This window comes from Artemia franciscana, chromosome 3 (genome assembly GCF_032884065.1).
Source record: "Artemia franciscana chromosome 3, ASM3288406v1, whole genome shotgun sequence".
Taxonomy (NCBI): Eukaryota; Metazoa; Arthropoda; class Branchiopoda; order Anostraca; family Artemiidae; genus Artemia; species Artemia franciscana.
Window position 1 is genome coordinate 52,300,630 of NC_088865.1, and position 16,455 is coordinate 52,317,084.

Consider the following 16,455-nt stretch of genomic DNA (forward strand, 5'->3'; position numbering starts at 1 on the left):
CTGACCAATGACGGGTCTGGCTTCATTACCCCCCCCCCCTGTATCCCAAAAATTTCAGTCAAATATTAATAAAACTTTCACTATTAACAAAATTTTCATTTATAAAAAAAATTGAATACAAAATATCACAAAAAAAAAAAATTAACTAGATTCGGTCTACTTACTTTTATTTTCAAGGAATTGAGATGAAGATACGGGAAAAAATGATAATTTTGGATTCAATATGCTTTATACTGTCAACTGCGCCCTCTATTTTAATTTAACAAAAATTAAATTTAAAAAATTAGAAAAGGGTTATAACCGTTAGATTATTTATTTGAAATTTGTGCCCCTAAAATTGATACGCCATGACAAGTGCCCTCTTTGTCCCCCCTAAGGCTGTCTCTGGGCATTGCCCCCTGTTGTTCAGAAAATTCACCTCTCTTACCTTTTCTGTTTAAAAATCACTGTTTATATCGCGCCCAATGACCTCCTGCGCAGATACATCCGGCCCAAATTTGGCCAAGAAGATTTTTTTTTCTATTCCTAACCTCCACTCCTTCCATACTCGTCAGGTTTGAAAGATTCGGTTATGACACCTTCATCCATCATAACTTAAGTAGATATGAGCTGGCTATTTAAATTCAAACTGTTTTTCGTAAGACAAAGCAAAACATATTTCGACCAAAAAATGTATAACAAATTTACAACACTGATCCCACAAAGGCTCCGTGGCCTGTACAGGAGGGGGTAAATATACATACTATTTAAACATTTACTTACAAACAATAAATATAAAAGGAGAGAGAGGGGGAGGGTGAGGAAGAGATAGTGGAGAGGAATTTACGAAATTATAATAATTTATTCTACTTAAGCGATTTAATTTTAAGAATTTAAATGAAAAATTGCACATAACCAAAATGTTTTACAAGTCTTTGAAGGTACGAAACGAATACCGTTTTCAAGCCGAATCAAGTATTCCAAACAATCCCAAAAATCCTTTAAAAACGCATCAAAAATTCATTTATATGCATATTTGTTATGTTTTTACGAGTTAGACGAAAATTTAGGAGGTGGGGGTGGGATAAAACCCCTTAAAACCCCTTTGATACGGCCTAGATTAGGTGTAGCCTACAATTTTAGTTTAAGTTTAGAAGTCCAGGATCACCTTCTCATACTAGTGAATAGTGTTATTTTGCAGCCTTAAAACTCCTTAATGACATCGAAGTTGAAGATCTTCTAGTTGCTCTACCGGCTGTTATTTTCGAGCTATACTATAAAATACGTATAACTTTGATGTTAAATATATTTTTTTATTATTGAGCAATTTGTGATGACAATGACAACTTGTGTTGACAACTTGGGATGACAAAATTTGTAATGACAGTGAGCCTCTGTAAGTCCCAAACATTGGGTTTCTGGCTTTCTTTGAAGCTGCTACGATAAGAATACCGTTTTCCATTCTGACAAAGGATGAATCCTAATTATTTGGCTTTTCTTTTCTTCTTGTTTGGATTATTATGGTATTACATACAATTTGACAGGAAACTAAAGGATTGAAATCAAATAGTACAGTTAGAGTAAGCAGAATTTTAATATGCTGAGGGCAACGGGGCTATTTCCCTGATAAAACACAAAGGATGAAGTAAATCTACTTTACCTGAGAAGGTAACCGTGTAGCTGAAGAAAAGTGGATGATGCACAGGAAAGAACTTTTTCAGCATCCAGTAATGTTGAAGTTGCTGAGCGATTTTTTTTCCTGGATTTGATTGATGGCTTTATTATACTAGTGATAGGGGTATACTTATTATATCCTTTTCATACGAGTGAATACGTGTTATTTCGCAGCCCTAAAACTCGTTAATGAGGTTTTTGTTAAGGTGATTGATTTTTATAAAGTTACGTGTCATTGCACGGGGGAAAGCTTCAAGGACAGGGTGATGGAGACACAGCATTGTTTCGCATACCTGTATAAAAGAGCCTCCCTGAGAGAGTTGCCCCACGGCAAAAATAAAGCAGAACCAACATTTTTCCCTCTTTGAGCATTTTGTGTCCTCTCATCCCCTTGTAAATATATTTTGTTTCCATCTACTATCCTTCAGTTTCCACAAAGTTGTCAACTTTCACACTTTTCGTGTGCAATGCACTCTGTTTGCACTGTGCGGACCGGAATGGCACTTTTTACTATTTCTCCTAAGAAACGATGATAGAAAAAGTATTACCGAAATAAAAACTTAAATAAAAAATTAAATTATTTGAGTGGAAAAGGTACAACTGTTTTCCAGAACGATCTCTGTTGTCTCTGCCTGTCCCGTCCCCCAGTCGTCTTTCCAATATTTAAAACCATTTAAGAAGAAGTAGATCAAATCAAAATCAAATTAACAAGTGAAAACGTGGAAATTCAAATTAAATAAAAAATAAGTTAAGAGCTATTTGGCGCAACCATTCTTTGGAGATATAATAAAGAATTTAGTTTACTATTATTCATGGAATTCTGTGTAGTTATTTATGGGTCCCAACTTCTCCTCGATCGACATTGTAAAAACATCGAGATGCAGTGTAATGTCACTTATATCATTGATAATTTTTGCAAACTATTGGTGTTATTTTGAAACGTTAGCAAATTTAAATTTACACTTCTGTGTTGTATGGATAAACTACCCAAAAAGACATTTTTCTCTGATTTACATGATCTAAAATACCCCTTTCGCAAAACTCTGGTCTCATTCGCATTTATTCATGTTCATTAATATACTCAAACTTACTGTACCCAAAGCAAAGTAGTACATTCGCCAAATAAGCAGCTATTTCCCTACTGGGAATGTACCCAGAAAATATGAAAAATTTCATATGAAAATTGGGAATAAAATTTCAAGAATAGGAAAGAAGGAGAAAAACCAGATAAAGAAGAAGAAGAATTGGCTTTAATATGCTAGTGATAGGGGTATACATATTATATCCTTTTCATACGAGTGAATACGTGTTATTTCGCAGCCGAAAAGAATTTTTGCGACTAAGAATGTATTCACTAATTTTTTGCTGCGATAGTAATTGACTTAGACTACAGTGAAGTCAGCTATAGTTCATAATTGGTTACTTGGACCTCTAATATTCCTTTCAAATCATTTGGAGAAATTGAAGACAAAACTTTATCTAAAGATTTGATAAAGTCAACAATAATTCAGTGAAAGGTCCAAGCGATCAAAATTAAAGCCTGCAAATTTTTAGCAATGTATTACCTTTTAGCTATAAAGAGAACGAGAATTATTATCTAACTCGTTATTTAGAGGTTCGTTTAAGGAGGAAGCCCTCCTGACTTAATTTTAAATACATTTGACAAGTTTCAGTTAATATGTTTAATGATGAAAATATAACAGTTCAAAATAGGGATGAAATCTTTTAATCGAAAGTGAAATAAATATAAAATATTTACCTGGATATTTCGGACACATATACAGTGTCCATCATCAACAGTAAAGATTCCCATATGGAATTCGTGCCTTTTTATTAATTTTAATGTGTAATTAGCCATTTTCATTACTTACAGGTGATGATGACATTCTTGAACCCGTGGTTGAAATACAAAATGGACACGAAAAAGGAATAACTGTGACAAACCCTAACATTCACCAGAATGCCAACCTAAAACAGGCAAGAGCCCGCTATTCATACCAATTTCCCCTTCCAATGGTGACAATCCCAGACCAAAATTTATTAGAAAGAGGTTCCGACTTCAAAGTTGGCAATGAGGATCATAATACTTTCTTTGGGAGAATGATTGCTTACAGACTACGTCTGCTAAATCCCGAACATAGCCAGAAAGCAAGAAATGCAATTTTAGACATTTTAGACGAAGCAGAGGAAAAGCAAAAAGAAGATGATAAGAAAATGAAAGATCAAGAAACTCAAACTCAAGAAGAACTGGCGCGGGAAGAAGGCAAAGTTAGAGTAACAAGTAAAAGTTATGCTAGTCATGAACACAATCAGACTTGGGAAAAAATCCAAATAGAAGTACAAGCAAGTGAGGCTTATGAAGTGAATGTAAGTGAAATGAGTAATAAAGAAGATCCAAATCTAGAGAAGTAACTTTTCAGAAACAAGATTTGAGAAGACCCTTCATCGATATTAGAGTACAAAATAAATCAAATTTATGAAGAGGCTATAACTGAAGGGACTAGTGAAGAGGTTCTGAATCCTGAAGCACTGCTGCTTTAACTTTGCAACCATAAAGATAAAGCTGCCACTTGAATTCAAAACAGTTGTGTACAAGAAAAAACGACTATATAACCACTTCTTGAAGTTTCTTCTTCATTTGTTGCCTCATAATTTTAATTTTAAAATAGAATTTAGCATTTGCGGTCTTCTCAGACTGCCAACTGGAATTAAAGAAGGAACAGATCAAATAACTGAAGGAACTAGTGAAGAGGTTCTGATTCGTGAAGCACTGCTTATTTAACTTTGCAAACATAAATATAAAGCAGTCATTTAAATTCAAAGCAGATTGTGTACAAGAAAAAACATCTGAGTAAAACTACCTCTTGAGCTTACTTTTTCATTTGTTAGTTAATAGTGCATATTTAGTTTTGAAATGGGAATTGGCATCTGAGGGCTTCTCAGGCTGCCAACTGGAGTTAAAGAAAGAGCAGATCAAACTCATGATGATAATATAACTGAAAGGACTAGTGCAGAGGTTCTGATTCGTGAAGCACTGCTTATTTAACTTTAGAACTATGAAGATAAAGCAGTCATTTAAATTCAAAGCAGATTGTGTACAAGAAAAAACATCAACTCATGATGATAATATAACTGAAGGGAATAGTGAAGAGGTTCTGATTCGTGAAGCACTGCTTATTTAACTTTAGAACTATGAAGATAAAGCAGTCATTTAAATTCAAAGCAGATTGTGTACAAGAAAAAACATCTGAGTAACTTCCTCTTGAGGTTACTTTTTCATTTGTTAGTTGATAGTGCATATTTAGTTTTGAAATAGGATTTGGCATCTGGGGGCTTCTCAGGCTGCCAACTAGAGTTAAAGAAAGAGCAGATCAAACTCATGATGATAATATAACTGAAAGGACTAGTGCAGAGGTTCTGATTCGTGAAGCACTGCTTATTTAACTTTGGAAATATAAAGATAAAGCAGTCATTTAAATTCAAAGCAGATTGTGTACAAGAAAAAACATCTGAGTAACTACCTCTTGAGGTTACTTTTTCATTTATTAGCTAATAGTGCATATTTAGTTTTGAAATAGGATTTGGCATCTGAGGACTTCTCAGGCTGCCAACTGGAGTTAAAGAAGGAGCAGATCAAACTCATGATGATAATATAACTGAAAGGACTAGTGCAGAGGTTCTGATTCGTGAAGCACTGCTTATTTAACTTTGCAAACATAAAGGTAAAGCAGTCATTTAAATTCAAAGCAGATTGTGTACAAGAAAAAACATCTGAGCAACTACCTCTTGAGGTTACTTTTTCATTTGTTAGTTGATAGTGCATATTTAGTTTTGAAATAGGATTTGGCATCTGGGGGCTTCTCAGACTGCCAACTGGAGTAAGACCTAGCCCGCCTATCAAAATTAAAAGCAAATTGTAAACAAAAAAAAATTTCTAAGCAGCTATATTTTGAAGTTACTACCTTGTGTGTAAAATAATTATTCGTCAGTGCATACAATATTTGAGAGTATAATTTAGCTTTGAAATGGGATAAGTAAAAAAGGAGATACCTTGGAGGCTTTCAAACCATATAATGGATGCAGAACGTGAAATATATCAAACTTATAAAGGAAATACAAATGAAGGGAATTATGAACGAAAATCTTAAATTTCTGTGTCACCAATCTGTGTCAAGGAAGTCAAAGCAGATGATGTACTGCGAAAAGATGTTCCGAATATCTACATCTTAAAGTTACTTCTATATGTGTTATATGATATTGCATATTCAGTTTAAAGATGAGATGAATAAAAAAGAAGACATTTCAGAGAGTTCTCGGACTTCAACAAACCTATTCAAGAGGATCGATAGCAATGAACAATGCGTTTAAGTCAATAGCATAGGAAATGTAAATAGTGCGTTGTAATGTCCCATACCATGGGCCCCCTTCAGAACCGTAATGGTTTTCAGTGTTTACTTTTTTCTTTATCGCCGTCTTACTTGAATAAATCTACATTTATTCTAATCGAAGTTCTTCAAAGACGAAGAATTGATTTTTGTCCAGTATGGTAATTTCCGTCGCTACTAAATGTAGACATAATGGACTCCATTTTTCGATAGAAACTTTTGAATATAATTTTTCGATAGGACCTTTCGTATTGGGGGGGGGGTATTTTTACGGAGGGCTTATAGAAAAACTTTCAAAACAATTTTATATCCATTTTTATGACGTTTACGGGTCAGACGGAATTTTTGGGGGAGGGGGTCATTCCCTGCCCCTTAACCCTTTCTACCTTAAGCCTTTTTTTCTCAGTCATTTTCTTGCTTGAAGGTATTTATGTGTCTATTCCAGTCAGAGTTCTTTAAAAATCAAGAATTATTTTCGTTCAGTAAATTCAATCTGCGTGACTGCTAAATGTAGGAAAAATCAGACTCAATTAAGGGCCATTTAAAGGAATTAATTTACCTTATACCTTTTTCACAACGCTTTTCTTGCCTGAAGATGTTTATGCGTATATTCTAGTCAGAAGTTCCTTAAAAACACAGCATTGGATTTTGTTCAGCGTAGTTAATTTGCAAGGATTCTAAATGGAGGAAACACACGGACTCTACTTAGGATCTTTTAAATCAGTCCTTGTCCTACTTGAAAATTTTTATGTTTATTATTCCAGCTGAAGTTCCTTAAAAACAAAGAATTATCTTGGTAATTGTCTTGCGTGACGATATGTCATGTTTATATTTCGGTCGAAGCTCCTTAAAAAGAAAGAATTGATTCCTGCTCAATAAGGGCAATTTACGTCTTGCGTGAAGATGTTTAATGCATATATTCCAGTCAAGGTTCCTTAAAAACAAGAAATTGATTCTTATTCAGCAAGGACAATTTTTCTGTATGCAAGGATTTACCAATAGGCCCATTAGACCCGGGCCTAGGGACGCACAAAGCCCCAAAACTGGAATGATGTGATTGATTGTCAAAGTGCCAGGTGTACTCCGCCGCCGCGCTGCCTATTCACAGAAAAGTGATTTTTTAACAACACAGGAATTCCGTGGACAGTTGTAAACTGTCAGATGTTGCCCAGAATTTCGGTATCGCCTCTCACTCTCATTAGTTTTGGGAAGCACTGAACGTTCTATTCAGTGCTTCCACTATCCCCGAAGTTTCGGAATTTCCCAGAAAATCTCGCAAAAACTGAGCGGCGAAAATGCTTGGGCCTAGAAGGGTCAAAGCTTTAAATCCGATCCTGTTTACCTGACTGGTAAATGTAAGGAAACGCAGAATCCATGGATGACAATTTAAACGAATCCTAAAAACCTTTTTTTCTCAGTCTTATCCTAGCCTGAATGTCTTTTTTTGAATTCCATTATAAGTTCCTTTAAAAATCCCTTTTTAAAATCCCAGATCATTCAAACAGATTCCAGTTACATTTCTTCTTAAGGCTTTGCCTCGCCTGAAGATATTTATCCTTATATTCCAGTCAATGCTCCTTAAGAACCAAGAATTGATTTTGTTCAGCAAGGTTAATCTTCATGGCTGCTCAATGTGGGGAAACACCGACTCCATGGAGAACCGTTTAAACGGATTCTATCTGCCTTGTGCCTTACCTAGCTTGAACCTATTTAGAACAAGAATTTGTCTTTTTGTCACTTAGTTCGAATTGTGGGGCTGCCAAATTTAATGCGGTCCATTGAAGACAAGAGGATTTAATTCGCCTTGCCTTTTTTTCTTAGTCCTCGTCTTGCCTGAAAATATTCTGTTTATGCGTCTGTCGAAGTACAAGTTCCTTAAAAACAAAGAACTGGTTGTTGTGTAGAAAGGTTAACTTGCGTGGTTGCAAAATGTAGGAAAACTACGGACTCTGTGGAGGACTATCTTGACGGATTTCATTCACCTTTTAATTTCCAGGCTTTTGCTAGCCTGAAGATATTTGTGTTAATATGCAGTTCGAAGTTCCGCAAAAAAACAGAGAACGGGTTCTTGGTAAGCGAAGTCAAAGTACATGGTTGGTAAATGTTGGAAAATACGGACTCTGTGGAGAACTGTCTAAACGAAATTCAACTTATTCTGTGTCTAAACTGATTCCATTTATCCTTTTCTCCTTTTTTGTCAACCCTGAAGATATTCATGTTTATTTTCCATTCGAAGTTCCTTAGAAACAAAGAATTGATTCTTGTGTGATAAATTGGCGTGACTGTAAAATGTACGAAAAACACGGACACTGTTGAGGACTAGCTGAAGTAATTTTATTCACTTTTTATTATTTTTTTCTAACGCTTTATCTTGCATGAAGATATTTATCTTTATGTACTGTTCGAAGCTCCTTAAAAAGCAAAATATTAGTTCTTGTTCAGTGAGGTCAGTTTCTGTGCTTGCTAAATGAAGTAAAAAACAGAAACTCTATGAAGGACCAGATTTCATTTACCTCTTACTTTAATCTCAGGCTTTGTCTTGCCTGAAGACAATCATATTTACACACTCTTCGAAGTTCTTTAAAAACAAAAAACTAGCCATTGTTTGGTAAGGTCGATTCGCGAGGCGTGGACGAAAATATAAACAATTTTCATATATCTTTTATTCTGTCTTTGTCTTACTCGATGATTTGTTTTTATTTGTATTCCATTCGAAAGCCTTTAAAAATAAACCAATCAATTTTTGTTCAGTGAGGTCAATTTGGACGGATGCGAAACGCAGGAAAAATTCTGACTCAGTGCAAAAATATCTGAATTGATTGTCTAAACGGTACTTTTACGATATACCCCCCTCATTTCAAGTTGTCCATGCACTGATAATCAGATTCTTTCGCTAGTTTCTTTTAACTTAGCATAAGAAAAGGCAAAGAGAATTGACAGAATAGATGGGGAATATATAATTTGGGGGTACTTTAATGAAACACCCCTACTTAATATTCTTCTAATATGTTTTTCTGACGCTCAATCCTAATGAACTATGCCCAAGTATGATAAAAATATAAAACAAATTTGGGCTATATATTTGCACATTATGGGGGGGGGGTAAAGTATAGCGGGTCTGTGTGTCTAATGTGTTAGGTAATTATTCTTTATATGTTGTAGTAAGAATTGTTTTGTAAGTTCACACTGTCCAAATACTTAACCCCTACCCCTAATGTACAGATATATAGCCCAAATTTTATATATCCCATTTATTCTGTCACTTCTCTTTGTCTTGTATCACGGTAAGCTGAAAGAAATTACCAAAAAACAGGTTCTGCAATGCGTAAATGAATGAGCAACTTGAGCGGTAAGGGGTATTTCCGACAAGTACCAAATTAATCTTACAAGAAAACAATATTAAAAGAAAAGGAAAACAATTAAGTAAAATTAAAAACAGGTTCGATACAACATATTTGCTACATTCAGGTGAATATAAATACTTTATCTAATAGAGTTTCGCCGTTATACGTTATCCATTTCCTTGGGTTTTCTTTTTACCCATTTCATTTAATTGATCAATCTTTAGGAAAAATACTAACGCAAAAAGGGTTCAAAAGTTTAGTATTCTTTGTAAATAACTATGAGGTACTAAATGAATAGCCTTTGATTCAAAGTAAAAAGTAAATTTGACTAAAATTAAAAAAAGGTTTTTTGAAAGGAGCGTAAAGAGCACCATGAACACTTAAAAGGAAAGTAATTTATCCCATAAACAAAGGGGGCTGCCACCCCCTCCATTTCCCAGTCCATGAGCAGAAGTTTGACGAATGCTCTCCTGAAAGTAGAATGCAACATATTTAGCCACTTGGTAGTTGCAATTATTTTATTTGTTATTTGTCTTACGAAACATTTGGACGGAGCTTTTTTTACGTAGTGAGCTTTTAGTGCTAGTAAAGGTCATAAACGTCATCTATTTATATGAAATATGGTATTAATTTCAGTTGGAAACTTTATTAGAGTGGAAAAGAGATGGGTGCAACTGAATCTCGTGAAGGTTGTGGCCTTTTCACAACCTAACCAAGGGGCATATACATACAAAATATAAATAAATAACAAACAAGCAAGGAAATCGAATAACAGAACAAATTACTAGCACGCACAGAAATAAAATGGAGTAGGCACTAGGAGAAACAGTAGGAGTAGAGTTTATAGTAGTAGTCTTAGCTTTAATAGCAGTAGTAGCATTAGCAATAATAATAATAATAGTAGCAGTGGTATTAGTTGTAGGAGTTGAAACAGTAGCATTATGATGTAAATATTGTCTTTCGGTTAGTTCAAAATCCCCTATAACAAACATTGTAAGTCGTCAAGCTATTAGTCAGCGCCTTTGAATCTATTTCTAGATTGAGGAATGCAATATTCTTGAATGTCAACGGTAGTCCTTAAACTATAACGTAATACAGTAATATTCTACTAGCTCGATGATCATCGGTGTATGATAGCTTTAACTAGCTTCTGTAGTGAATGTAAAGCTGCTACGGCTTACAAACTGTAGTGTACCCAAGATTTGCTGTAAGAACCACTGTTTATCAAAAGTAAACATCAGGTTGTCAAGCGAGCGATTTTAACAGGCCCTTATCTATTGTCCGAATTTTTACAGAAATTTTTTTTTTTTTAGTTAAATTCTTTGTTGATGGTTTCAAAAAAATCTTCCCACTTCATCTGCTTTCCTCGCTAGTAACAATTTTTTCTCTAAATATAATTATTATAATTGTACTTACTCCAGTTACCTTACTTGGTAAGCAAAAATATCGACTTGATCAGGTTTTCTTTGTACCATCCTTCACTTCTTCGACCACATTTTTCCTATTTTAAGTGAATTAGTTCTTCTTTCCATTAATTTTGGAACCCAGTCTCACATCCTGGATTAGAAAACTCGAAGTTGGTTCACTTTGCTTACATTTTCACCTAAGACACTAAATCATCTCCAATTCAGATGTAAAATCACATTGGTAATTTTAAGCATTTTATCTCTAACTTTATATTCATTTGTTAGAAAAACATCTATACTATCATCGGGACGTAGAGGTTTATCACTTTAAAGTTTCTTTAATATATTTACGCGTAGCAACTGACGAGCTTCGACATTACTTTGATCAGTGAACTATAGTCTACAGTGACTATATCGCTACATCCAATGACAAATAATTTATTGCGGAATATCATAATAAATAATCACAATATATAAAACTATAAATTAAAATGAGTGGTGAAATATTGTCAGGATGATTTCCTGTATCGTTGTGTTGCTCCGGGGTTGTATGGCTGTAGCTTGTTGCTGTGCCGTGTGTCGTGCTTGTTTTGTGTAATATTCGGTGGTAAGATATCGCGATGCTTCTGTGATGAGAGAAAGCCATGTCCGAAGCCCATTAGAAGTTCGTGTCTCCTTGTTTCAAGCGTTGTTAGACCTGACAGAACAAGACATTCTTTATAAGGTAACAGTGTATCCCCCAAAATCACTCGCAATGCACGCTTTTGCATTCCCTCAAGTTTGTTAATTTGATCTTTTGTGAGACCAGCGTGCCAGACTGGGCTTGCATATTCTAGAATTGGTCTCATGTGAGTTTTATAGTAAGTAAGCATTGCATGTTTGCATAGATTAAACCGGCGTAATTTTGCCAAAGACCTTAGCAGAGGGATAATTTGGGAAATTAAATGATTTATATGGTCGTCCCATGTCAATCTATCGTTAAAAATGACACCCAGAATTCTCATTTTCTTAACTACTGGTATACCTACTTCAGGTAAATCTGGTACTCTATACTTTAAAAATGAAATCCTCATTATTTCTGATTTCGTTCTATTTATGGTGAATTTTTTTGCTGAAAAATCTCGCTCCAATCTCGTTACCATTTCCTGCAGGTCTAGGATTTCGTTCTCCTTCTGTAGCACTATCATTGTTAAGTCGTCTGCAAACTTTGCGCGATCTTTGTGCCACGTAGCTATCATGTTGCAAAGTAACAAGAATAGGGTAGGGCCTAGTTTAGTTCCCTGAGGTATACCACATGTTAGGGTCGTCGTATTTGACAGCTCGTTTTTGTATTTGGTCTTCTGTTTTCGTTCAGATAGGTCACTTTCAACTATCTTGATTAAAAAAGGGTGAAAACCTTCCATGCATTTTAATATTTCCTCATGGCTAGAGGTATCAAAAGCCTTCCTGACATCTTCTTGTAGAAATTCAAAAAATGCCTCATTACTTTCAAGGTGGGCTACCATTGTTTCAAAAATTTTACAAGGTAGTGGCTTGTACTACACCCCTGTTGGAGGCCGTATTGTAGGGGGTTCTATTATTTCACTCAGTCCTTGTAGTAGCCATTTGTTTAGGAGAGTTTCATAAACTTTTGATAATAATGGAGTTAGAAAAATTGGTCGCAGATCGCCCAGTTCTTTGGGGATCATGATTTTCAGGACGGGGATAACGACCGCCACCTTCAGTGGCTCTGGAAACATTCCTGTGATCAGGGACTGGTTAATGATACAAGCAATGGGTTCTGATAAGTAAATGGCATTTTCTTTGAACGGAGTTGGTGGCAGATCCGCCGGGTGGGTTGATTTACGTTTGATATTTTTTCTAGGACCTTGAAGACACATCGAGGCAAAAAGTTCTTGTTTCAGCTCTCGGCTTAGATCTGAAAATTTCTGAGAACCACTCATTTAGATCATTTGCAGTGACGTGTATTCCCTCTTCCGTCCTTATGTGGAAAGTCGTGGAGCGTTGAGGGCTTGTTAATTCTCGAAGTGAAACGTATGGGACTCTGAGTTAATTATTTTGGATAGTTTTTGACCATAGGCCTTTTCTGCTTTCTTACATTCGTTCACAACGATATTCCTCATTTTCTTCCAGTGTTCTCGGTTTCCTGACTTGCGCAATCTGTTTCGCTTTCTGATAAGTTTCTTGGTCTCGGGTGTGACCCATGGTTTGCCAGCAGAAGATTGTTTTATAAGTTTCTCTGGAAAAAAAGAATGGTAGGCATTGGTCATTTCAGAGTTGAAAAATTCTATCATCTGGAATGAAACTACCCTGACTCAAGATTGGCTTTGAATGAAACCAAACCTGCCGAAAAAATGATAAAATAAGCATTTAATGCAAAATTTTGCGATTCATTCAATTTTATCACCAGAATTTACACTTTACGTAAAAACACCAACTTTTTTCTTCAACCTACGCTGCACACTAGGTTTTTTGAAAACTAAACTGGTTCTTTTGATAAGTAACGATAGTCACGTTATTCAGGTAATCACGGTTTTTCTCACTCAAACCGTAGAAAAATTCTCGCAGTTAGGATCACAGCTCTATTTTCTTTTTCTACAAAATTATAAAACATCACATATGTTCTTACCGCACACAAGAATGTTGTTTAGGAAATGGAATGTTTGGAAAATGTCTTTTTCCAAATTTGATTATGATTATTTAAAATGTTAGTTTCTATTTCAGTTACTACAGTTTTTTGGTCTTGCCGGAGTGACGATCGCCATCTCCTTATGGAGGCAAATTGAATTGGCACAAAAATCAGAGGAAAAAAAAACCTTAGAACCTCTAGAAAAAATGTATAAATGTATAGATAAAAATTTATATGAATCTTTATAACAGAAATAGAAAAATACAAATTAGAAACTAGAATTCGACAATTAAAACTACCTTTAAAATGAAAACAAAATCAAGAATCAAAATCAATTCCTTCTTCCAAGCTCTGCAGCATGCGGAGTCCCTGCTCCAGGCCAGGTATAGTTGTATCTCCAAGTCGGAGTTGAGGTGCCGATTCATTACTCGCATCATCAGCTAAACTGAACAAAGGCGTCGCCACACTTCTTTCACTATAAAACCAACAGGAGACGTTTCATTACAACAACAAACAGAAACAGTCTATCTGAAAATTATCCTGGGAAAAACAAAAAAAAACTCTAAAGGAGGGGAAAGGAGAGCGACAATTCTATAACAGTTGCAAAAATAGTCAGATTACATGGAAAACCTAACAAATCACACCACAAATCGTGAAAAACTCAATGTTTCAGGGTAACGGGTAGGTCTAGATGCCTTTCTATATACACCCATGAGATGATTATTTATACATATCTACAAGAAGATAGAATGAATTCTGAAATCATAAAAAAAAGCAACAGCGTTTCACAGCTAGTTAAGTGGGACTGTCATATTTTGAAAACCAAGAAACAGTCATCATTATTTCTGACAAAAGAAACCCAAGGCTACTGAGTCAATGCACATCGACAGAGAGCAAAACCGATTACACTTCAGTTCAGCACGGCTATATGGATTCCTATTACTCCCATGTATGCTCATTAACGTTCCTGGTTAGTCACATCAAAATTCATTCAGTTGACCTAAAAAAAGATTTTGCATCTGAAGCCCCTTCTTTGAAGCTATCATGAATATTTTGTAATAACTGATGATAGTTACGAAAAATTTGTGTGATGGGGAGGAGGGAGGTAATGCAAATTGATAACACTGATCTGTTTTAATATAATTATTGAGAGTGTCATTATGATAGCAGTTTTGTTACTCTATCTCAAACATTAAGAACAGAAACATCAATTCTCTGGTGTGGCATACATTGCAGGGACTTTATTTCACAGACCCCTAGGAGAAGGAGCGGTTTAACACAGTGTTTTCTTGTTTTTTTCGTGTTTGTAAAGATAGGATATTCATAAATAGAAGCGCAAAAATAAATGCAAAAGACATTTCCCTACAAAAGCTCTGTAGGCTGTAAAAGAGGAGGGAGATCATATGTTATTTAACTAAAAAGAAGACATGGAAAGATAAAACTAGAATGGAACACTAGAAGGGAGTCACAAATGGCCAAAGGCAAAAACCTTGCATCAACCACTAAACAGGCTTCAGCCTATCCTGAGCACACCTACCCTAAGGGGAATAAAATCAAAGAAAATCCAAAGAATTAATAACAATTTCTGATTACATAGTTGTATTTCGAAATTTGATATAGTTTCAAATGAAATTTGACCTAACCTAAGAGATGGAAATTTGAATATAATTTACTTTTGAAGAAGATTAGACTGATAAGAGCAAAATATGAAGGAATACTAAGGGCCTTAGAGAGATTAACATGGAGCTGAGAATAAATAAAACATGCACTTAAAGATTAAACAAAACACAATAAATTGATTCTTGATCAAGTGATGTGTTAAATTCTCAAGCGATGAGCCTCCTGAATAAAATTGCATGCTTTATTATAAAACTGAAAGTGGTATCTGGGGAAAGAGAAAAGTTGACATCGGATAATAAGAAACACGAGACTAAATAAAACAATGAAAGACAACTCTCAAAAAAGTAAATAAAATATGATAAAGCCTTTTTTTTAATATCAAGACTCGTGCATAGAGTTATTGCAACAAAGTAATTTTTTTTTTTTTTTAATCGAACCAATACCGTCTTTAAGAGATTACATAGGCTAAAAAAACTAGTTTTCTTAACTGAAAGTAAGTAGCGACATTAAAACTTAAAACGGACAGAAATTACTCCGTATACGACATGGGTTGTCCCCTCCTCAACGCCTCGCTCTTTACGCTAAAGTTTTGTTCTTGGCCACAATTCTACTTTTTAAAACAATTAAAAATGTTAGCGTAAAGAGCGAGGCATTGAGGAGGGGAAAACCCATTTCATATACGGAGTAATTTCTGTTCGTTTTAAGTTTTAATGTCGCTCCTTACTTTCAGTTAAAAAAACTAGTTTTTTTATGTAATTTCTGAACGTTTTTGAATTAATGCATGTTTGATTTTGGCTCTCCACACATAAATTATTAAAATTAAATTTGTATATTAATTCCTTTTTGGCTAAATGGCTTTCTCTTAGTTTTGATTAGACACTTTTGAGAAATAAGGGGTGGGGAAGGAAGCCTAGTTGTCCTGCAATTTTTCGGTTGCATAAAGAGCCAACTATAAATTTTAATTTTTAACGAATGTTTTTACTAGTAAAAAATATACGTAACTTAAGAATTAACTTACGTAACAAACTTTTATATTCTTAAATTTTTATTATGTATATGAGGGGGTTTGTACCCTCGTTAATACCTCGCTCTTTACACTAAATCGTAAGTTTTGTCCCAATTCTTTAAGAATGACCCCTGAATCAGAAAGGCCGTAGAATAAATAGTTGAAATTACTAAAAATACTATAGCATAAAGAGCGAAGTATTTATCTCCTCCTAGCTACCTCGCTCTTTATGCTAAAGTATTTTCAGAACCTCTCATATGCGTGATAATCTCTGTTCGTTTTAAGTTTCAATCCTACTCCTTACTTTCAATTGAAAAAACTTTTCCATGTTTATTTTTTCATTGTTTTTTTTTATAGTAATTTTAGAAAATCCTGCGCCCTTTTCATTGAATTTCTGTTCCCCATGACATAT

The 16,455-nt window shown here is 34.8% G+C and overlaps 2 protein-coding genes across 8 annotated transcripts in view; one reads left to right on the plus strand and one right to left on the minus strand.

The window, feature by feature from the left end:
• The window catches only part of LOC136025398 (uncharacterized), a 300,981-nt gene extending 294,825 nt beyond the window's left edge, over positions 1–6,156 (plus strand). For all 7 annotated transcript variants that reach the window (XM_065701397.1, XM_065701395.1, XM_065701394.1 and 4 more), the window contains one exon: positions 3,527–6,156. In XM_065701397.1, the coding sequence (XP_065557469.1) occupies positions 3,527–4,065 (539 nt within the window). In that variant the 3' untranslated portion in view covers positions 4,066–6,156. The remainder of the gene's footprint in view (positions 1–3,526) is intronic.
• A 7,476-nt stretch (positions 6,157–13,632) lies between these two features.
• Positions 13,633–16,455, minus strand: part of LOC136025397 (uncharacterized) — a 42,053-nt gene continuing 39,230 nt past the window's right edge. Inside the window, exon 6 of the mRNA XM_065701391.1 lies at positions 13,633–13,892. Within this exon, the coding sequence (XP_065557463.1) occupies positions 13,736–13,892 (157 nt within the window). The 3' untranslated portion in view covers positions 13,633–13,735. The remainder of the gene's footprint in view (positions 13,893–16,455) is intronic.